At 48.8% G+C, this 22,566-nt stretch overlaps 1 protein-coding gene across 4 annotated transcripts; it reads right to left on the bottom strand.

Annotated features, from left to right (window-relative positions):
* Window positions 1-4,161: 4,161 nt before the first annotated feature.
* On the bottom strand, window positions 4,162-21,750 carry LOC122929107 (5-beta-cholestane-3-alpha,7-alpha-diol 12-alpha-hydroxylase-like). Of its 4 annotated transcripts, none has more exons than XM_044282577.1 (2): window positions 21,714-21,750; window positions 4,162-6,216 (listed from the first exon to the last, which is right to left on the bottom strand). In XM_044282577.1, the coding sequence occupies exon 2, from the start codon at window positions 6,214-6,216 to the stop codon at window positions 4,681-4,683; it is 1,536 nt and encodes a 511-aa protein (XP_044138512.1). In that variant the 5' UTR covers window positions 21,714-21,750; the 3' UTR covers window positions 4,162-4,680. The 4 variants fall into 4 exon arrangements, with proteins under 4 accessions (XP_044138512.1, XP_044138515.1, XP_044138514.1 ...); XM_044282580.1 differs by lacking the exon at window positions 21,714-21,750 and adding an exon at window positions 21,622-21,653; XM_044282579.1 differs by lacking the exon at window positions 21,714-21,750 and adding an exon at window positions 18,825-18,878.
* Window positions 21,751-22,566: the final 816 nt, after the last annotated feature.

The raw sequence follows: 22,566 nt of genomic DNA, 5'->3' as shown, positions 1-22,566 counted from the left end.
TCCATTTGCTACTTTTGGCAAGGTTGATGCGGAAATTGAAGGTTTTCCGTTTGCTTGTAGTTCCCGTTTTTTTCCTGCCTGCTAGGGTGGCGCTAGAGAGCAAGAACATTTTTTGTGAGATTTTTGTAGATAGTGGAGCAGCTGTCAATCTCATTGATAATCATTTTGCGATAACTCATGGTTTCCAGGTGTGCGCTTTGGGAAAGGATATTCCTGTTTTTGCTATTGATTCCGCTCCACTTTCTCAGAAATCATTAAAGGGCATAGTTCACAATATCCGTTTAATTGTGAGTGATGCTCATGTTGAGGATGTGTCATGTTTCGTCCTAAGCGGGTTGCCTACTCCTCTAGTGTTGGGGCTACCCTGGCTCATTAAACATAACCCCACCATTGATTGGCAAGCGAGGCAAATAAATGGTTGGAGTGACTTTTGCAGAGAGAATTGCCTCACGACATCTGTTTCTGAGGTTTCTACTAAGACTGTACCATCTTTTCTCTCTGAATTTTCGGATGTGTTTTTTCCGTGTCCAGGAGTTGCCCCCTCACAGGGAGTACGATTGCCCTATTAATCTCATCCCAGGCGCCAAACGGCCAAAATCTCGTTTATACAATCTTTCCCAACCTGAGAGGATCGCTATGCGTGCTTATATCTCTGAGAGTCTGAGAAAGGGACACATCCGACCCTCGAAGTCACCTGTTGCTGCTGGTTTTTTTTGTTAAGAAAAAAGATGTTTCTTTAAGACCTCGTCTGGATTTCAGGGAGCTGAACAGTATCACAATTCGTGACCCATATCCGCTTCCTCTGATCCCGGACCTGTTTAACCAGGTTGTTGGGGCTAAAGTTTTTTCTAAGTTGGATTTAAGAGGGGCATACAACCTGGTCAGGGTCAGAGAAGGAGACGAATGGAAGACGGCCTTCAATACCCCTGAGGGCCATTTTGAGAATTTGGTTATGCCCTTTGGTTTGATGAATGCTCCAGCCGTCTTTCAACATTTTGTGAAAAGCATTTTTCATCATTTAATGGGGAAATTTGTACTGGTGTATCTAGATGACATTTTGATTTTTTTCTCCTGATTTCAAGACTCATCGAGACCACCTACGTCAGGTCTTGCTGATTCTGCGGGATAATAAATTGTACGCTAAACTGGAAAAATGTTTGCGGTTCCGGAGATTCAATTTCTTGTTTTTCTTTTCTCCGCTTCTGGTTTTCGGATGGACCCAGAGAAGGTCCGCACTGTGCTTGATTGGGAGCTTCCTGAGAATCAGAAGGCGCTGATGCGGTTTTTGGGTTTTGCCAATTATTACAGAAAGTTCCTTTTGAATTATTCCTCTGTTATTAAACCACTCACTGATATGACCAGAAAGGGGGTAGATATTTATTTGTGGTCGGTAGATGCGCTTAAAGCCTTTTCTAGTATCAAAGAGAGTTTTGCTTCCGCTCCCATTTTGGTACAACCTGATGTCTCTCTACCTTTTATTGTTGAGGTGGACGCTTCTGAGGTGGGTGTGGGTGCGGTCTTTTCTCAGGGTCCCTCTCCTGCCAAATGGTGACCGTGTGCCTTTTTCTCAAGGATGTGGGAGATAGGGAGTTGTTGGCCATCAAATTAGCGCCATTGGCTAGAGTGAGCCAGACACCCTATTACCGTGTTTACTGACCATAAGAATCTGGCCTACTTGGAATCGGCCAAGCGTCTGAACCCGAGACAGGCCAGATGGTCTTTGTTATTTTCTAGGTTTAATTTTGTTGTTACATTCCTCCCTGGGGTTAAAAATGTGAAGGCGGATGCCCTGTCACGTTGTTTTCCGGGAGGGCGGAACTTTGAAGACCCGGGTCCCATTTTGGATGAAGGGGTGGTTGTCTCTGCTCTTTATCCTGATTTGGAGGCAGAGGTTCAGGCAGTTCAGGCAGAGGCTCCTGATCTTTGTCCTCCTGGGAGGTTGTGTGTGCCTCTCGCTTTACGACACAAGGTTTTTAAGAGCACCACGATACTGTCCTTGCTGGGCACCCGGGGAGTAGAGCCACAGTGGATCTCATTGCTCGGAGATTCTGGTGTCCTGCGCTTCGTAAGACGGTTGGGTGTTTTGTGGCAGCCTGCGAGACCTGCGCTCGTGCCAAAGTCCCTCATTCACGGGCCATCAGGTCCTCTCCTTCCCTTACCCATTCCTTCCCGTCCATGGACGCATCTGTCCATGGACTTCATTACGGACCTGCCTCGTTCCTCAGGGAAGACTGTGATCTGGTAGTAGTGGACCGTTTTAGCAAAATGGCGCATTTCATTCCCTTTCCTGGGTTACCCAATGCTAAGACGCTGGCGCAAGCGTTTGTTGATCACATTGTTAAATTGCATGGCATTCCTTCAGACATCGTTTCTGATAGGGGCACGCAGTTTGTTTCCAGATTCTGGAAGGCCTTCTGTTCTCGCTTGGGGGTTCGGTTGTCATTCTCTTCTGCTTTCCACCCGCAGTCGAATGGTCAGACCGAACTGGTCAATCAGAATCTGGAGACATATCTTCGCTATTTTGTGGCGGAGAATCAGGAGGATTGGTGTTCTTTTTTGTCCCTTGCTGAGTTTGCTTTAAATAACCGTCGCCAGGAGTCCTCTGATAAGTCACCATTTTTTGGTGCATATGGGTTTCATCCGCAGTTTGGGACATTCTCTGGAGAGGGGTCTTCTGGTTTACCTGATGAGGAGAGATTTTCCTCGTCTTTGTCATTTATTTGGCAAAAGATTCAGGGTAATCTGAAGAGGATGAGTGAGAGATAAGCGTGTGGCGGATAAGAGACGTGTGCCTGGTCCGGACCTGAATGTGGGTGATCTGGTGTGGTTGTCTACAAAAAATATCAAACTGAAGGTTCCCTCCTGGAAGTTGGGTCTTAAGTTTATTGGGCCTTACAAGATCTTGTCCGTCATCAATCCTGTTGCCTACCGTCTGAGTGTCCACCCGTAGAGGGAAGGGTACTGTCACCGCCAGGTCTGTGAGAAGGTCTGTTAGACGTTCTTCTCTACCTCTTGCATGACGTTCTTTGTTTTGGTTTCACTTTGTCATCTCCTTTCCTTCTCCCAGCTGTCACCTTTTTACACTAATTGTCTCCCTTTATATTCCCTCCCATACTGCCTCACTTTGCGGTTTATACTTCTTCCTGGATGAGTTGTTCACTGCTGGAGCCTGCTTCTGCTGATTCCTCAGATAAGTCTGTTTCTTTTATTTGTGTTTCCTTGCTGGCTTGATTCTAGGTGACCCTGACTTCGTCCGTAGTAAGTGCAGGGAGTCGGTGGTCGTGTCCCCTCACTATTATAGGGTTTTCAGGTGTCAAATAGTATTAGGTACGTGGGCATGCAATAGTCTACCATAAAGACCTTTGCATGGGCATAGCAGTCAGGGAGAGCTCTAGGGGTTTTATAGGGCTCACCTATATGTTCCTTAGTTTGGGATCAAGCCAGTCGGATGTTATTTATAAGTTCCAGCTTTCTGCAACACCATCCGTGACACCTGCACTCTAATGATAATGAGATGGCTCTGCTGACTCTGCCCTCTAATGACAATGAAATAACTGCTGACCCTGCCCTCTATTGATAATGAGATGACTCTGCTGACCCTGCCCTCTAATGATAATAAGAGGACTCTGTTGATCCTGCCCTCTAATGATAATGAGATGACTCTGCTGACCCTGCCCTCTAATGATAATGAGATGACTCTGCCGACCCTGCCCTCTAATGATAATGAGATGACTCTGTTGACCCCATCCCCTGATGATAATGAGATGACTCTGTTGACCCCACCCTCTAATGATAATGAGATGACTCTGCTGACCCTGGCCTCTAATGAGAATGAGATTACTCTGCTGACCCTGACCTCTATTGAAAATTAGATTACTCTGCTGACCCCCGTCTGTAATGATAATGAGATGACTGCTGACCCCGCCCTCTAATGATAATGAAATGACTCTGTTGACCCCACCCTCTAATGAGAATGAGATGACTAAAAAAAGGTTCAGCAATATAAAAAAGTAAGTGAACTGTCACTTTCTGTAGTCACTTGTTTATGTCAATTCCTGATGTCACTTACTAATGTCATTATCAGGTGACACCTTCCCTCATAATCTCCCCAGGGCAGATACCTAGGTCCATGTGACACCCAAAATACAGAGAGAAGTCACGCTTCATCCAAATTAGGTTTATTTCACATATAATAACATTATAATCACATCTCAGGGTTCACCGTGCGGCAGAAGAGAAGCACAAACATGAAGCTACTGTATACATAAAGGGGAGCTCCATCAACGTATCCTACAGACAGCTCAGAAGATCACATCGCTGTAGTCTCTCGAGTCACCACTACGCTGCACCCAAAGAGCACCCAGGCTCCCCGTGTTCTAGGAGTCAATGGTGGTTGGGGCTCACAGACTCCACCAATGACATCTTCTTACAACTGTCTATGATGTGGCACAAGGACGATTGTGGTCGGGTGCTGTCTGACAACTTGTGGCCACAGGGGGCACCATTCTATGTGTAATACGATTGTCTATAACCAGTGGCATAACTTGGCAGGTGGACCACTATGGAAGTGGGGCAGGATCCTAGCAGTGCAGCAGCTTCCATTATAGGTGCCTCATAGAGCAGCACTTCACATGTTGGGGGAAGTAGATGTTGTCACTTGCAGGTCTGGGGGCTCTAATGCTAGTAACGTAACCGGTACCTGAACTGGATGTCATGGGTGGGCTGCATGGTGCCAAATCCCCAGCGGTTGGGATCAATAGTTGGAATTTCTTCTTTAGGATTGACAAGCTCAAAGTCGAAGTAGCTGAACATCAGGAAGACAAACTGTTTGAGTTCATTGACGGCAAAAAATCGGCCCGGACATATGGAGGAGCCAGCCCCCCACGGCATGGTGAAATACTTCAGACGCTTCCCACCCTTGAAGAACTCTGTCTTTTTTGTGCCGTCTTCATTCAGGAAACGGTTGTACTTGAACTTCTCTGGTTCTGGATGAACTTCTGGATCCATATGAACGGCAGTGTACGGGAAAAGGGCAATGCGGTCTCCTTTGCGAATGGCATATTCCTTTCCAGTTGACATTTTGAGGTTCCAATCCTCCTTGACTGCTCGGATCAGCACGGGGGCGGCGGTCAGCCTTAAGGTCTCTTCTACGGCACTGTCTAGGATGGGCGTCTTCAGCAGCATATCTCTAGTGAGGTTTATCAGGGCACCTCCTGGTTTTACTTCTTGCCCATTTTCCTTAAGGACTCTTTCAGCTTCTCCACGGACGGCCTCCATGGCTTCTGGATGCTTCATTAAGTAGAGTAGAAGCCAGAAACAAGCAGGGCCGGTGTTACCCTGGGAGGCCCACAGGAGCAGGAACATGAAGCGGCCTTGCATATGTTCTGGCATCCCGTTCTCAGCTCTGTACTGGAACTGCTCCATGATCCAGCCGCTGATGTTGTCTTTCTGTAGGGTTCTCTTGATGGACAACATGTTCCAGAAAAGCCTCTTCAGCCTCTCAGCCTCCAGCTTGTCTTTTGGTGGAAGGACGGCATAGGCCAGACGTGGGAACAGTTTATCGTACTTTCTAAACTCACCAAACAGCTCCTCTGAGTGGTCACGGTCAAATTTCTTGGCTTTTTCTAGGCTTCCTTGACTTTTAGCAGCCTCGTTCCCGAATAAGGCGAGATATCCGGCCCGGAAGACTATATTGTAGCTGTAGTTGAACAGTCCATCCTGCTGCCACTTCTTCTCCCCATCTCCAGAGCCGACACTATGTAACATTAGGTTCTGGAGGTTCTCCATCATGGCTTGGGTCATGAGCACTAGACCATCCCCCATTAGATGTTTTGTACTTGCCTTTTCCAGCAGCTTGTGATCGTTGGTTCCAGAATGGTACCCGAACACTCTGGTCACAAGCTCCATAGCAAATTGTTCAAAGTCCAGCTTGGACCTGGCATTCTTCACGATGGGACCAAATGATAACGGGTCCGTGACGAAGGTGAAGTAATAGCCCCCGATCTGGACGGTGAAGATATCTCCATGTTTCTTCTGCATCTTCTTCAAGAACTCAGCGGTGTTCCTCCTGAAGTCAAGAGCATATCCCAGCCACGGGATGGTGCCTTTGTCTAGAGGGGGCTCATTGGGTTTTCTCTTCCGGAACATCCCCAACATGTAGAGACCTCCAAGAACGGAGGCCAGCAAGGCCAGAAGTATCGGGACCAAGAGAGCCATCTGCAAGAAGAGGACATCGTGTTACCAGAAGATCCGCGCTGGAAACGCTAAGTAAAATCTCCACACACTGCTGGGAAACTGGAAATTCTCTGCTGTTACCAGGTCCTGAATGCCATCATGGCCTATACTCCACTCACAGCCAGAGCTGCACTCACAATTCTGCTGTTACATCATAGCTTATACTCTAGTCACATCCAGAGCTGCAATCATGTTTCTGTTGTTACATCATGGCTTAAACTCCAGTCACATCCAGAGCTACAGTCACAATTCTCCAGCTGTGTCATGTCTTATATGCTCCAGTCACATCCAGAGCTGCACTCAATTCTGCTGTTACATAATTTCCTATAGTCACACCCAGAGCTGCACTCACAATTCTGCTGTTACATCATAGCCTATACTCCAGTCACATCCAGAGCTACAGTCACAATTCTCCAGCTGCGTCATGTCTTATACTCTAGTCACATCCAGAGCTACAGTCACAATTCTGCTCTTACATCTTGTCTTATACTCCAGTCACATCCAGAGCTGCATTCTCAAATCTTTAGCTTCCTCGTCTTATATACTCTAGTCATATCCAGAGCTACAGTCACAATTCTGCTCTTACATCATGTCTTATATTCCAATTACATCCAGAGCAGCAGTCACAACTTTGCGGTTACATCATGTCTTATACTCCACTCACATCCAGAGCTCCAGCTACCCCATGTCTTATACTCCATTCAAAGTCACAAATTTGCTGCTACCACATGCCATATACTCCAGTCACTTTTAGAGCTCTTAAACTTCAGGCATGCCAACCCCACCCACTGCATATAAGATACAATATAACAGCATAATTGTGACTGGAGCTCTGGGTGTGACTATAGGAAATTATGTAACAGCAGAATTGTGACTGCAGCTCTGGATGTGACTGGAGCATAAGACATGATGTATAAGCAGAATTTTGACTAGCTCTAGATGTGACTGGAGTATAAGACATGATGTAAGAGCAGAATTGTGACTGCAGCTCTTGATGTGACTGGAGTATAAGACATGATGTAGGTTGATTGCAGCTCTGGATGTGAGTGGAGGTATTGTTACACATTTGCTAGCAGTTGTCACACAGAGCTGCTCCCCTCCCCCGCTTGGAGGTCAGATCTCTGTGACATATTATGCAGCTACCAGTAAACAGTGCACTTCCCCTTTAAGAGTTTAGTACTGGGGAAGGATGTAACTACAACCCCCCACATCCACTCCCTGGTTCCTGACATTCCAGACACAAGTGTTGTTCCTGGGATTGTCAAATTTCTCCCCCATTTGATACAATAGTTTACTCCGTGCAGGGGACGCCCCCATGACAACTCTTCTTGTCAGAGCTCTAGACCAGACGAGCCAATGTGTCGGTCCTGGTGTGGAGCCCTGCTGACTGTCTCCCGGTAGTTACAATGTGTCGGTCCTGGTGTGGAGCCCTGCTGACTGTCTCCTGGTAGTTACAATGTGTCGGTCCTGGTGTGGAGCCCTGCTGACTGTCTCCCGGTAGTTACAATGTGTCGGTCCTGGTGTGGAGCCCTGCTGACTGTCTCCTGGTAGTTACAATGTGTCAGTCCTGGTGTGGAGCCCTGCTGACTGTCTCCTGGTAGTTACAATGTGTCGGTCCTGGTGTGGAGCCCTGCTGACTGTCTCCCGGTAGTTACAATGTGCCAGTCCTGGTCTGTAGCCCTGCTGACTGTCTCCCTGTAGTTACAATGTGTCAGTCCTGGTCTGGAGCCCTGCTGACTGTCTCCTGGCAGCTACAATGTGCCGCTCCTGGTGTGGAGCCCTGCTGACTGTCTCCTGGTAGTTACAATGTGTCAGTCCTGGTGTGGAGCCCTGCTGACTGTCTCCCTGTAGTTACAATGTGCCGGTCCTGGTGTGGAGCCCTGCTGACTGTCTCCCTGTAGTTACAATGTGTCGGTCCTGGTGTGGAGCCCTGCTGACTGTCTCCCGGTAGTTACAATGTGTCGGTCCTGGTGTGGAGCCCTGCTGACTGTCTCCTGGTAGTTACAATGTGTCAGTCCTGGTGTGGAGCCCTGCTGACTGTCTCCCTGTAGTTACAATGTGCCGGTCCTGGTGTGGAGCCCTGCTGACTGTCTCCCGGTAGTTACAATGTGTCGGTCCTGGTGTGGAGCCCTGCTGACTGTCTCCCTGTAGTTACAATGTGCCGGTCCTGGTGTGGAGCCCTGCTGACTGTCTCCCGGTAGTTACAATGTGTCGGTCCTGGTGTGGAGCCCTGCTGACTGTCTCCTGGTAGTTACAATGTGTCAGTCCTGGTGTGGAGCCCTGCTGACTGTCTCCTGGTAGTTACAATGTGTCAGTCCTGGTGTGGAGCCCTGCTGACTGTCTCCCTGTAGTTACAATGTGTCGGTCCTGGTGTGGAGCCCTGCTGACTGTCTCCCGGTAGTTACAATGTGTCGGTCCTGGTGTGGAGCCCTGCTGACTGTCTCCTGGTAGTTACAATGTGTCAGTCCTGGTCTGGAGCCCTGCTGACTGTCTCCTGGTAGTTACAATGTGTCAGTCCTGGTGTGGAGCCCTGCTGACTGTCTCCCTGTAGTTACAATGTGTCGGTCCTGGTGTGGAGCCCTGCTGACTGTCTCCCTGTAGTTACAATGTGTCGGTCCTGGTGTGGAGCCCTGCTGACTGTCTCCTGGTAGTTACAATGTGTCAGTCCTGGTGTGGAGCCCTGCTGACTGTCTCCCTGTAGTTACAATGTGCCGGTCCTGGTGTGGAGCCCTGCTGACTGTCTCCTGGTAGTTACAATGTGTCAGTCCTGGTGTGGAGCCCTGCTGACTGTCTCCCTGTAGTTACAATGTGTCGGTCCTGGTCTGGAGCCCTGCTGACTGTCTCCTGGTAGTTACAATGTGTCTGTCCTGGTGTGGAGCTCTGCTGACTGTCTCCCTGTAGTTACAATGTGTCAGTCCTGGTGTGGAGCCCTGCTGACTGTCTCCCTGTAGTTACAATGTGTCAGTCCTGGTCTGGAGCCCTGCTGACTGTCTCCTGGTAGTTACAATGTGTCAGTCCTGGTCTGGAGCCCTGCTGACTGTCTCCTGGTAGTTACAATGTGTCAGTCCTGGTGTGGAGCCCTGCTGACTGTCTCCCTGTAGTTACAATGTGTCGGTCCTGGTGTGGAGCCCTGCTGACTGTCTCCCGGTAGTTACAATGTGTCAGTCCTGGTGTGGAGCCCTGCTGACTGTCTCCCTGTAGTTACAATGTGTCAGTCCTGGTGTGGAGCTCTGCTGACTGTCTCCCTGTAGTTACAATGTGCCGGTCCTGCTGTGGAGCCCTGCTGACTGTCTCCCGGTAGTTACAATGTGTCGGTCCTGGTGTGGAGCCCTGCTGACTGTCTCCCTGTAGTTACAATGTGTCGGTCCTGGTGTGGAGCCCTGCTGACTGTCTCCCTGTAGCTACAATGTGTCGGTCCTGGTGTGGAGCCCTGCTGACTGTCTCCCTGTAGCTACAATGTGCCGGTCCTGGTGTGGAGCCCTGCTGACTGTCTCCCTGTAGTTACAATGTGCCGGTCCTGGTGTGGAGCCCTGCTGACTGTCTCCCTGTAGTTACAATGTGCCGGTCCTGGTGTGGAGCCCTGCTGACTGTCTCCCTGTAGCTACAATGTGCCGGTCCTGGTGTGGAGCCCTGCTGACTGTCTCCCTGTAGTTACAATGTGCCGGTCCTGGTGTGGAGCCCTGCTGACTGTCTCCCTGTAGTTACAATGTGCCGGTCCTGGTGTGGAGCCCTGCTGACTGTCTCCCTGTAGTTACAATGTGCCGGTCCTGGTGTGGAGCCCTGCTGACTGTCTCCCTGTAGTTACAATGTGCCGGTCCTGGTGTGGAGCCCTGCTGACTGTCTCCCGGTAGTTACAATGTGTCAGTCCTGGTGTGGAGCCCTGCTGACTGTCTCCTGGTAGTTACAATGTGTCAGTCCTGGTGTGGAGCCCTGCTGACTGTCTCCTGGTAGTTACAATGTGTCAGTCCTGGTGTGGAGCCCTGCTGACTGTCTCCTGGTAGTTACAATGTGTCAGTCCTGGTGTGGAGCTCTGCTGACTGTCTCCCTGTAGTTACAATGTGTCAGTCCTGGTGTGGAGCTCTGCTGACTGTCTCCCTGTAGTTACAATGTGTCAGTCCTGGTGTGGAGCTCTGCTGACTGTCTCCCTGTAGTTACAATGTGCCGGTCCTGCTGTGGAGCCCTGCTGACTGTCTCCCGGTCCTGGTGTGGAGCCCTGCTGACTGTCTCCCTGTAGTTACAATGTGGAGCCCTGCTGACTGTCTCCCTGTAGTTACAATGTGGAGCCCTGCTGACTGTCTCCCGGTCCTGGTGTGGAGCCCTGCTGACTGTCTCCACCCCCTGGTGTGGAGCCCTGCTGACTGTTTCCCCCCCCTGGTGTGGAACCCTGCTGACTGTCTCCCGGTCCTGGTGTGGAGCCCTGCTGACCGTCTCCCGGTCCTGGTGTGGAGCCCTGCTGACCGTCTCCCGGTCCTGGTGTGGAGCCCTGCTGACTGTCTCCCGGTCCTGGTGTGGAGCCCTGCTGACTGTCTCCCGATCCTGGTGTGGAGCCCTGCTGACTGTCTCCCGGTCCTGGTGTGGAGCCCTGCTGACTGTCTCCCGGTCCTGGTGTGGAGCCCTGCTGACTGTCTCCCGGTCCTGGTGTGGAGCCCTGCTGACTGTCTCCCGGTCCTGGTGTGGAGCCCTGCTGACTGTCTCCCGATCCTGGTGTGGAGCCCTGCTGACTGTCTCCCGGTCCTGGTGTGGAGCCCTGCTGACTGTCTCCCGGTCCTGGTGTGGAGCCCTGCTGACTGTCTCCCGGTCCTGGTGTGGAGCCCTGCTGACTGTCTCCCGGTCCTGGTGTGGAGCCCTGCTGACTGTCTCCCGGTCCTGGTGTGGAGCCCTGCTGACTGTCTCCTATTGGGTGAAAATACTAAACATCCCTCGTCTGAAACGATCATTTGTTGTCCGGCTCCTCTCACACTGGCGTTCTGGCTTCCGTTGGTGAGATCCGTTCAGGGCTCAGCGTCCAAAACGGATCAGTTTTGCCCTAATACATTCTGAATGCAAAGGATCCGCTCAGAATGCGTCAGTTCGCCTCCGATCCGTCTCCATTCCGCTCTGGAGGCCGCCTGCAGCGTTTTGGTGTCCGTCTGACGAAACTGAGCCAAACGTGAAAACGGATCCGTCCTCATTGACTTACATTGTGCGCCAGGACGGATCCGTTTTCACTGACACAATATGGTGCAATAGAAAACGGATCCGTCCCCATTGACTTACATTGTGTGCCAGGACGGATCCGTTTTCACTGACACAATATGGTGCAATAGAAAACGGATCCGTCCTGGCGCACAATGTAAGTCAATGAGGACGGATCCGTTTTCTCTGACACAGTCTGGCACAACAGAAAACGGATCCGTCCTTCAATGAACTCTGTGTCCTCGTTATCCCTTTGAGGTCGCCATCCACATTAGTCTGATGTTAATCAAAGTGGACGATATCACCCAAAACAAGGTTTGTCGGTTGAATTTAAACGTTTTGCACTATTAGGCGCTAAGAAAACTATTAAAGTGTATAAATATACGGGAAAAGTGAACTTTTACACAAATAACCATAAGGCCTCCTTCACACGAGCGCGGCGGATCGGCTCCGGATACCTTCAGGATGCGTTCAGTGAAACTCGCACCATTTTGCAAGTTCAGTCATGTTTGTCTGCGATTGCGTTCTGTTGTTCCGTTTTTTCCGCGCGGGTGCAATGCGTTTTGATGCGTTTTTCACACGCGTGATAAAAAACTGAAGGTCTACAAACAACATCTCTTAGCAACCATCAGTGAAAAACGCATCGCACCCGCACCTGCTTGTTTTTCACTGAAGCCCCATTCACTTCTATGGAGCCAGGGCTGCGCGGAAAACTCGCTTGTGTGAAAGGGGCCTTAGTGTCCCTCTTTGACCATCCAAAAAGTTGGAAGGTATGGTGATCCAGTGCAGTGTGTGAGGTTAGCTACAGTGTAGCAGTGTGTGACCCAGTGTAGTTTGTGTGTGTGCGTGTGTGTGAGGTTAGCTGCAGTGTGTGATCCAGTGCAGTGTATGTGAGGTTAGCTACCGAGTAGCAGTGTGTGATCCAGTGTAGTTTGCGTGTGTGTGAGGTTAGCTGCAGTGTGTGATCCAGTGCAGTGTATGTGAGGTTAGCTACCGAGTAGCAGTGTGTGATCCAGTGTAGTTTGTGTGTGTGTGAGGTTAGCTGCAGTGTGTGATCCAGTACAGTATATGGAAGGATAGTTACAGTGTAGCAGTGTGTGATCCAGTCTAGTGTATTTGAGGTTATCTGCAGTGTAGTAGTGTGTGACCCAGTTCAGTGTATGTGAGGTTAGCAGCAGTGTGTGATCCAGTGCAGTGTGTGTGTGTGTGTGTGAGAGAGATAGAGGGGTTAGCTGCAGTGTGTGATCCAGTACAGTATATGGGAGGATAGTTACAGTGTAGCAATGTGTGATCCAGTGCAGTGTATGTGAGGTTAGCTACAGAGTTGCAGTGTGTGATCCAGTACAGTGTGTGTGTGTGTGTGTGTGTGTGTGTGTGTGTTTGTGTGAGGTTAGCTGCAGTGTGTGATCCAGTACAGTATATGGGAGGATAGTTGCAGTGTATGTGAGATTAGATGAAGTGTAGCAATGTTTGATCCAGTGTAATGTATGTGAGGTTAGCAGTTTATTATCCAGTTCAGTGTATGTTTAATAGTGTGGCAGTGTGAGGTTAGATACAGTGTGGCAGTGTGAGGTTAGATACAGTGTGGCAGTGTGAGGTTAGATACAGTGTGGCAGTGTGTGATCCAGTATTAGTGTTAAGACAAGTCAGTTCTGGAGTCGACTCTAGTTGGACTTGTGCTGGTCAGTTCTGGTCAGTGCTGGTCAGTAATGGTCAGTGCTGGTCAGTAATGGTCAGTGCTGGTCAGTTCTGGTCAGTAATTGTCAGATCTGGTCAGATCTGGTCAGTGCTGGTCAGTGCTGGTCAGTGCTGGTCAGTAATGGTCAGTGCTGGTCAGTTCTGGTCAGTAATTGTCAGATCTGGTCAGATCTGGTCAGTGCTGGTCAGTGCTGGTCAGTGCTGGTCAGTGCTGGTCAGTTCTCGTCTTCATCGCAGTTTCTGAATCACCAGACACCTGGACACAATAGTTCAGCGCCGTCTCCAAGACACAGTAATGGTGCCAGTGCTTTTCTGATTGCTGTGCCTCTGCCCCCAGGATGAGTCCCCTCAAGTGTCACCTACAGAAGATCAACACATGGGCAATTATATAAGTAACCTGTAATGACACAGAGGACTCCTGACGTATTACAGTCCATCCAGTGAATGTGGCAGAGCGCCCCCATCAGGAGAAGTGGCAAGGACTGAGCCCATCCCCCCTCACTATAAGGCAGGGACAGTCAAGGTTCTAGTCGTCACCTGTAATATTACATAGATATTCCTGGGGAGAATCTCAGTCATAAACCTGAGCAGTAATTAGGAGGAGAAGCGAAGGTCGAGGGTGAGAGATAACGTGAGGTGGGGACTGCGTTCTTCATGTTTGGTTCCTGCTCTTGTAGATTTGAATCTTCAGAATTACAAACGAGTGCTGATGTCCCCATGACGTGTCCTGGAGGATAGCACTGAGTATGGGACCACATGGGAAATGGACGGCATTTAGGCTGAGAAGTCTTGTCTCCTCCACAACATCACGAGTGGAGCAGGTGGTGGCAGTCATATATGGAGGCTGAGGGGCTGTAGGAATGGTCTATGTGGTGTGACCTCCGATGAGCAGCTATCAGGACCTAAGGCCAGCATACAGTGGAGCAAGAGGCCTTGCACTGGAAACAAGCGGGGGCCTCATTGTCCCAATCCACAGTGGAGACACCAACATGTTGGATCCTAAAGCTGGACATACACAAGATGTTGGATGACAGCTATCCAGCCCTTCTATAAATATGCATGCTTGGCTCGAGTGAGGAGGAGAGGACAGAAAGTCACTGCCAGCTATCACCTGAGAACAAGAGGATCGGGCAGTTGAAGTCCAACATGCCCAATGCTTATCTGCCCTGACGTCAGTCATATGGAAGAGTCAGGAGACCACCATAAGCTTAGTTCAGATGGTCTAAAGGGCCTCAGGGCTCACCTACCGGCCATGTTATTGAGCAGGTGATATAATAAGTGACAGTGCATCAGGACTTACCACAGGCCTCATTCTGTAGGATATTCTCCAACCATGACTGGTAAATCGGCCATGAGGACTGGAGTTGAGGAACACTGATCTAGAGCGAACTCAGTCCAGATCCTAGAGGTGTCCCTTTACCTACACATGTCTGTCCAGTCAGACTAATATCAGTCTAAGGGCAGCCATACAAAGTCAGTAGCTGTCGGCTGAATGATGGTTTGGCTGACAGCCATCTTTTCTGACTCCTTCACGGCTGTCCCATACATGTAGACTTTCTGCTTGGCCGAATGTGTATGTGTATTCCATAGGGAGAGCTGAGACAGCAGCTTATCTCCAGGATTGGTGAACATTTTCACTTTGCCTGATCCTTCTCTCAACTGTTGGGGGAAGTTGGGAGCACCCAACACCGACTGCCGGCCAAAGCCATTGTTTTCGGTGGGTTCATTTGACCATACACATGTGTATGGGGGACTTAAAGTATATTGTTTGCCAGTCAATCCTACTGAAGTCTCCTAGAAAGCTGATCTGACATAAAGTCTGACCAGTGGTCTCCAGTACAATCACACATCTTTATAGAAATCTGTACATGAAAAGGCAGTTTTATGTGGATCAGGGTACCGCAGGGTCTTAAATATTCATCTAACCTTACCACTAGTGTTGGGCGAGCATGCTCCACACACACCAGGTCGGCCAAATATCGCCTGTGCTTCAGTCAGTGTATTTAAATCTAATTTAGCCTCTATTTCTGAAAAGTTTCTGGCGGGTTTCGAACTCACAACCTTCTACAATTACAGCCCAGAATGTCAACCACTACACTATAGAGCTGCATGGACAGTTAGCTTTAAAAAAAAAAAAATAAATATTATATCTATCTATCTATCTATCTATCTATCTATCTATATACATATATGAGATGTCTGCTGTATAGGAATACTTACTAGTAGTAAGTATTTCTATACAGCAGAAGTCTATATATATATTTTTTTGTAACTGTCCATGCAGCTCTATAGTGCAGTGGTTGACATTCTGGGCTGTAATGTAGAAGGTTGTGAGTTTGAATGCCGCCAGAAATAGAGGCTAAATTAAACTTATATATTTTATATTTTTTTGTAATTGTAAAAAATGTGGATAGATAGATAGATAGATAGATAGATAAAATCATACTTCTGATATGTATGAATGCATAATATGTGGGAAACTACTACTGATGTTTTAGCCATAATATATTTACATATAATAATATAATAGATCATATATTCTAAATATATAATAATATATGTAAATATATTATGGCTAAAAACATACATGTGAATTTAGCCTGTATTTCTGAAAAGTTCCTGACAGGATTCGAACTCACAACCTTCTACATTACAGCCCAGACTGTTAACCACTGCACTATAGAGCTGCATGGCCAATTACTTAAAGGGCTTCTGTCACCCCCCAAACAGCAATTTCCAGTATTGGACTAATATAATTGCTGATGTGCGCAGAGCCCGTATGTGCCCCTCTTACCTCTGGCTGTGCTTTAAATTCTTTAAAAATAGTACTTTTGTGATATGCAAATTTCTTCACTACCAGCAAGTTGGGTGGACATGCTGGTAGCCGCTGGCCCTCTCTGCCCATAAAATCCTGTGCCTGCGCCATACCGGTCCTCATTCGGTGCAGGCGCTCTGAGAGAAGGATGCTCGCTTGCCCGCCCCTTCCTCAGTGCGCCTGCGCCGATGACGTCAGCCTACACCTGATGCTTCTTTTCCGGGTGTAGGCTGACGTCATCGGCGCAGGCGCACTGAGGAAGGAGCGGGCAAGCGAGCGTCCTTCTCTCAGAGCGCCTGCACCGAATGAGGACTGGTACGGCGCAGGCACAGGATTTTATGGGCAGATAGGGCCAGCGAGAGAAGGAGAGCGCTTGCTGGCCCTGTCAATCAAGTGGAGGAGGGGGCGTTCTTTTACACCGAGGATGCGGCGGGTGCCAGCATGTCCACCCAACTGGCTGGTAGTGAAGAAATTTGCATATCACAAAAGTACTATTTTTAAAGAATTTAAAGCACAGCCAGAGGTAAGAGGGGCACATATGGGCAATTATATTAAGTCCAATACTGAAAATTGCTCTTTGGGGGAGTGAAAGAAGCCCTTTAAAAAAAATATATATATGAGACTTCTGCTGTGTAAGAATATTTACTAGTAAGTATTTGTATACAGTAGAAGTCTCATATTTTATTTTATTTTATTTTATTTTTTCAGCAACTGTCCGTGCAGCTCTATAGTACAGTGGTTAACATTCTGGGCTGTAATGTAGAAGGTTGTGAGTTTGAATCCTGTCAGAAATAGAGGCTAAATTACATTTATATACACTGGGTGTCCTCAGCACTGACTCCATATATAGTCAGAGCATGGACTCCTAAGCCGAACTAGAGTCCCAACACCCTCCCCTCTTCAGAGCAGGGGCGCCTGGTTTAATGCTCGGGTTCTCCCATTGACTTCCATTGTGCTTTGTAGAGAACCCGGGCATCGGGAAGTGTTCTACAGGAGCACTTGGGTGCTCGACCAGCACCACTTACTACCCCATATGAGGGCTCTGGGACAGAAACTTCCTAACCATTAGGTCTGCCATATATCATCTCTGTGGTGCTGAGTAGAAATAGTTAAAAGGAGCAATATCAACAGAATCCTCTATATGGTGAAGCCATAATCACACAAACTACTAATCGTTACAGGTGTTAGGGGTGGAACAGGACCCCATCGCAGTCCCACATCATTTTTGGGTATTTTGGCTATTTGCTTTCTTGTTCTGCAAACGATGATAATATGTTTTTAAAATATATGAAGGGATGTAAAATCAGAATCAGGAATATAACTCCCAATATCCAATATACAAAAATAGACAAGGTGGTCGGCACTACCTTATGTGTGAAACCTTCAGTCGCGGACTTTTACGGCACTCCTCAGATCGTGACCACTGGGGGTTCTCAGCAAAGTTCCACATAAACCTTTATTATTCCATCATACTAAAAACATGGCGGATGCGGGTACGGCACAGTGAAAGGCAACAGCCCTAGACACAATGATGCCAGCGTGCCCACGTGAAATACGCTCACACCGGCGTCATCACCATGACAACATAAGACAGCTTTAGAAAATGAATTAAACAATACAAAAACTAAACTAAAATACTGCTAAATGGTTCTTATCATTCAACCCCCACGGACCCATTGTGTTTGTCTTGATAATCCTTCTTTTTGTAACTGGATGCGGTTCCTGTCCCCACCGTGAACTGGGACTTGCACCACCTCTATTCCTACATCACTTTTACCTTCATGTGCTTCATGTATATGCTCGACTAGTCTAGGTCTAGGTCTCTGACACTCCAGTTGTGGTAGAACTACAACTCCCAAGATGCACACTTGCTTGGCTGTTCTCAGAACTCCATAGAAATGAATGGAGCATGCTGGGAGTTGTAGTTTCACCACAGCTGGAGTGGCGGAGGTTAGCCATCACTGGTCTAGGTGACCCTACTCCTGTCTCTATGGACCTCCTGTGCTCCCTGAATCTTACATATAGGCACCTAATGGTTTTTCCTATGTATTATCTGCCACAAGGTCAAAAGATAACATGTCCTACAACCTGTGTCCTACAGGACATGAGGCGTCTCACTACCTGGTCAATTCCCCCGATTTCCAGGTATTTGCGCCTACATATAAATCTCCACATTGAACAGTGTCCACAGCTGAAGTTACCCTGGGTGTATGTTTTTCTAGCCAACTGAGGTTCTCCTCCTGGACGCGACTCCTCACAATACAATCCCTAATAGTTCTACTTCTTCTGAAACTAATGATAGGGTTTCTCGGTACTTTCTCTCTTCAAGTCTCATCCTGGATCAACAGATACCAGGTATCTAACATGGCCTTAGGGGCCGTAGAGGTGGATTTGACAGTAAAAACTGGTCTCTCGTTCTTATTTTTATCCCTACATCCTTTCCACCTTTGTTTAGGTATTAAATCACCTCTCTCCCGTGTAAGGGCCTTCATGAAAGCAGCATCTACTATAGCTTCGGGATATCCCCTCTGTAGGAATCTCTTCTTCAGCTCCCTAGATTGCTCAATAAACTCATCGCTATCAGTTATTATCCTTCTAAGACGCGCAAATTGTCCATATGGGACTCAGTTTCACCCGTGGGGGGTGGAAGCTACCATAGTGCAAGAGAGAATTTGTGGAAGTAGGTTTTCTGTATACCATGGTGCGAAGAGTATTTGTAACTGCACCGTTTCAGCAGACAAGGGGCTAAAATCCGTTTAGGCGATATGCCCCTTTCTGAGAGACAGGCACAGCTACTGCAGAACACCAACCTCCTGAACTGGATACAAAATAGCACTCCAAACTGGAACCTCACAAATAGCTGTCAGTCAGATGAACAGGAAAAGCGTATCAGTCAGCTTACACTCCTGGCAATCAGTCTCCAACAGCATACAGGGAATCCCCCCAATAACGAGACAAGGCTCCGTCTTGAGGGTCAGCAGTGCTCTGACTGTACTTCAAGTACAGCCTCTTTTATTGATAAAAAACAAACATAGTACTGCCCACAGGGTTTTGAAATCCAACCAATCAGTAATTCACAACACACACAATGTAAATACAGCAACCAATCGTTCCCGCCCCCTAGAGGACCAGAAGGAAGACTGCGACACAGAACAGATACAACATATCCCCACAATGCATCATGGTTTCCTCCTCTCTACCTGGGAGATGACCGAAGACAATCTAATTATCTCTCAGGACAAAGGGAGATCGCCAATACACATGTGGAGACAACAGGACAGACATCACCACCCAAACACACAATGGGACAATAGAACCACACCCAGCATATTCCTCCCAAGCTGACAAGTTACACTTATTATAAGTTGTTACAACTTTGTGAGGTTACATTGTCCATACATATAACTTACATCAATTTTAACAGTATAAGGCTGCTTTCACACTAGCGTTCGGTATTCCGTTCGTGAGCTCCGTTTGAAGGAGCTCACGAGCGGACCCGAACGCAGCCGTCCACCCCTGATGCAGTCTGAATGGAGGCGGATCCGCTCAGACTGCATCAGTCTGGTGGCGTTCAGCCTCCGCTCCGCTCGCCTCCGCACGGACAGGCGGACAGCTGAACGCTGCTTGCAGCGTTCGGGTGTCCGCCTGGCCGTGCGGAGGCGTGCGGATCCGTCCAGACTTACAATGTAAGTCAATGGGGACGGATCCGTTTGAAGATGCCACAATGTGGCTCAATCTTCAAGCGGATCCGTCCCCCATTGACTTTACATTGAAAGTCTGGACGGATCCGTCCCAGGCTATTTCCACACTTAGCTTTTTTTTGCTAAAATAATGCAGACGGATCCGTACTGAACGGAGCCTCCGTCTGCATTATTATGGGCGGATCCGTTCTGAACGGATCCGCCCGAACGCTAGTGTGAAAGTAGCCTAACTTGGAGGACAAACCTATCCAAAATTCCCTGGAATAGGTTCAGGGGTTCAAAAGTTACTATGGGCCATAATCCTGAGGCAAGAGGCCTTCAAACAGCCCCCTCCAAAACCCAGTGGCGAGGTTGGTTTTGCCACACATCTCCCCCCCCAGGGAAGACTAACCAGATACCTGACCTCACGCCGGTTGGTACCTGAGTTAGTCTGGCAGCCCACCCACAACCCAATACTGGACCTGTTGAATTTCGTAGCCTGTCTCTGTCCCGTGAATCCACCAAGGTTATATTGGTAGCTGGTACTCCCGGTCTCTGAGTTGCTCCCTGGCTTGGAGTGGAGGTTGCTTTGTGGGCAGGGATCAGCTGTACTCTGCCCTGGTGCCAGCGTTACCACGGAAGAAGCCTGGTTGGAGTCTGGTTGTTGGAGGGGGAAACTGACGGTCTCCCCTTTGGCTAAACAGCCCTGTTGCTGGGGGACAGAACCGACTGTCCCTACCCCCTGTGCTGTAAGTGCAGAGACCACGGTCCCATCTGCACTGTTGTGGGGCTTACTGTCTCCCCCTGGTGCGTTAAGCTGCCTCTGGGGAGAGGGGGTAACGTGCTCCTCTCCCATACATACTTCTAGCCGCTGGGGAGGGCGACCGACCGCCTCCGCTCCCAATACAGTGTCCTGCTGCTGGGGAAAGGAGACTGGGCTCTCTATTCCCTGTAGGACACTCTGCCGCTGGGGGACAGGACCGACTGTCTCTGCCCCCTGTAACTCCGCCTGCCGCTGGGGAATGGAGACTAGGCTCCCAATTCCCAAAAAATCATGCTGCTGCTGGGGGGCAGAAACGACTACCTCTGCCCCCTGTAACTCAGCCTGCCGCTGGGGAATGGAGACTAGGCTCCCAATTCCCTGCAGGACCGGTGGAGAGACCTCGGTCCCATCTCCACCGGCCACCTGGGGTTCTTCCCAGTAAACATCAACAATATCCTCCCAGCTGAAGGGCTCTGGACCTGGGTCTGACTTCTTGCTGTCCTGCTGAGCCTTTCCAATGGAGTGGAAGAGATCTCGGTAGTCCTGCTCCAGTTCCCACTCCAGGGTTGCTAGGTGAGCCAGGTCTTGCTCTACCTCATGGGGGTCATCCCACTCATGCCTAGCCTCCCTCTCATAGAAAATGTCCTGAAGTCTGGACTGTGCAGGGCTCCCGAAGTCAGGCTCTGCAAAGGACTCCCATAACAAGCCAGGACCATCAAACTCCTCTCCCTCTGGCTTGCCATGCTCAGCTGTCCAGGGTATAAACTGTGCCACATACCACCAAAGCGCCTGGTAGGCATCCTCCAGCCATAGCTCCTGCCATACCCGGTGCTCTAGTTCCTTCACCCATTCCTTCAGGGGCTGCTCTCCCAGGAAGGACATCCGCAGGGCCACTTGCTTCTGCAACCGCTGCTCTTCACTGGGGAGACTCTCACCTCGCTGGTATTGTACATCATCCAGGGCCTGGTACCAGATGCCTTTCCTTAATGCATCCCGGCCATCCAGGTCCTCCTCCTCGTATAACACTGCTGGTTCCATCCTGGTGCTTTTAGGGTCGCTGTACTGGGACATGCGTTGCCCTTAAATTGTAGAATCCAAAGAAGTGGTGTCTCCTGTAGCTGTCCTTCTGGCTGTAGGAACGATCCCGCTGCTTGCCACCAATGTAACGGCACAGTTTCAGCAGACAAGGGGCTAAAATCCGTTTAGGCGATATGCCCCTTTCCGAGAGACAGGCACAGCTACTGCAGAACACCAACCTCCTGAACTGGATACAAAATAGCACTCCAAACTGGAACCTCGCAAATAGCTGTCAGTCAGATGAACAGGAAAAGCGTATCAGTCAGCTTACACTCCTGGCAATCAGTCTCCAACAGCATACAGGGAATCCCCCCAAGAACGAGACAAGGCTCCGTGTTGAGGGTCAGCAGTGGTCTGACTGTACTTCAAGTACAGCCTCTTTTATTGATAAAAAAACAAACATAGTACTGCCCACAGGGTTTTGAAATCCAACCAATCAGTAATTCACAACACACACAATGTAAATACAGCAACCAATCGTTCCCGCCCCCTAGAGGACCAGAAGGGAGATTGCGACACAGAACAGATACAACACATCCCCACAATGCATCATGGTTTCCTCCTCTCTGCCTGGGAGACGACCGAAGACAATCCAATTATCTCTCAGGACAAAGGGGAGATCACCAATACACATGTGGAGACAACAGGGCAGACATCACCATTTAAACACACAATGGGACAATAGAACCACACCCAGCATATTCCTCCCAAGCTGACAAGTTACACTTATTATAAGTTGTTACAACTTTGTGAGGTTACATTGTCCATACATATAACTTACATCAATTTTAACAGTATAACTTGGGGACAAACCTTTCCAAAATTCCCTGGAATAGGTTCAGGGGTTTAAAAGTTACTATGGGCCATAATCCTGAGGCAGGAGTCCTTCAAACAGCCCCCTCCAAAACCCAGTGGCGAGGTTGGTTTCGCCACAGTATTATTCTGTAGCTTCACTCCAGGTCTTCAGCATCTATTTTGCTTGTAAATTGAATATTCAAATTCATCAAATTGCTCCATGTCCTGTCCACACTATAAAAACACCATCAAAACATCTAGCATACAAAAGGATTGTCACCTGTAAATACATATTGGTCCTCAGAAAACGCAAGAAATACATTTGTGAA

This window comes from Bufo gargarizans, chromosome 2, assembly GCF_014858855.1.
Source record: "Bufo gargarizans isolate SCDJY-AF-19 chromosome 2, ASM1485885v1, whole genome shotgun sequence".
NCBI lineage: Eukaryota > Metazoa > Chordata > Amphibia > Anura > Bufonidae > Bufo > Bufo gargarizans.
This window is presented reverse-complemented; position numbering and strand designations above follow the sequence as displayed.

What these genes read in the sequence shown, in the direction of transcription:
- LOC122929107 (XM_044282577.1), bottom strand. Translation starts at nt 6,216, where the DNA reads ATGGCTCTCTTGGTCCCGATACTTCTGGCCTTGCTGGCCTCCGTTCTT.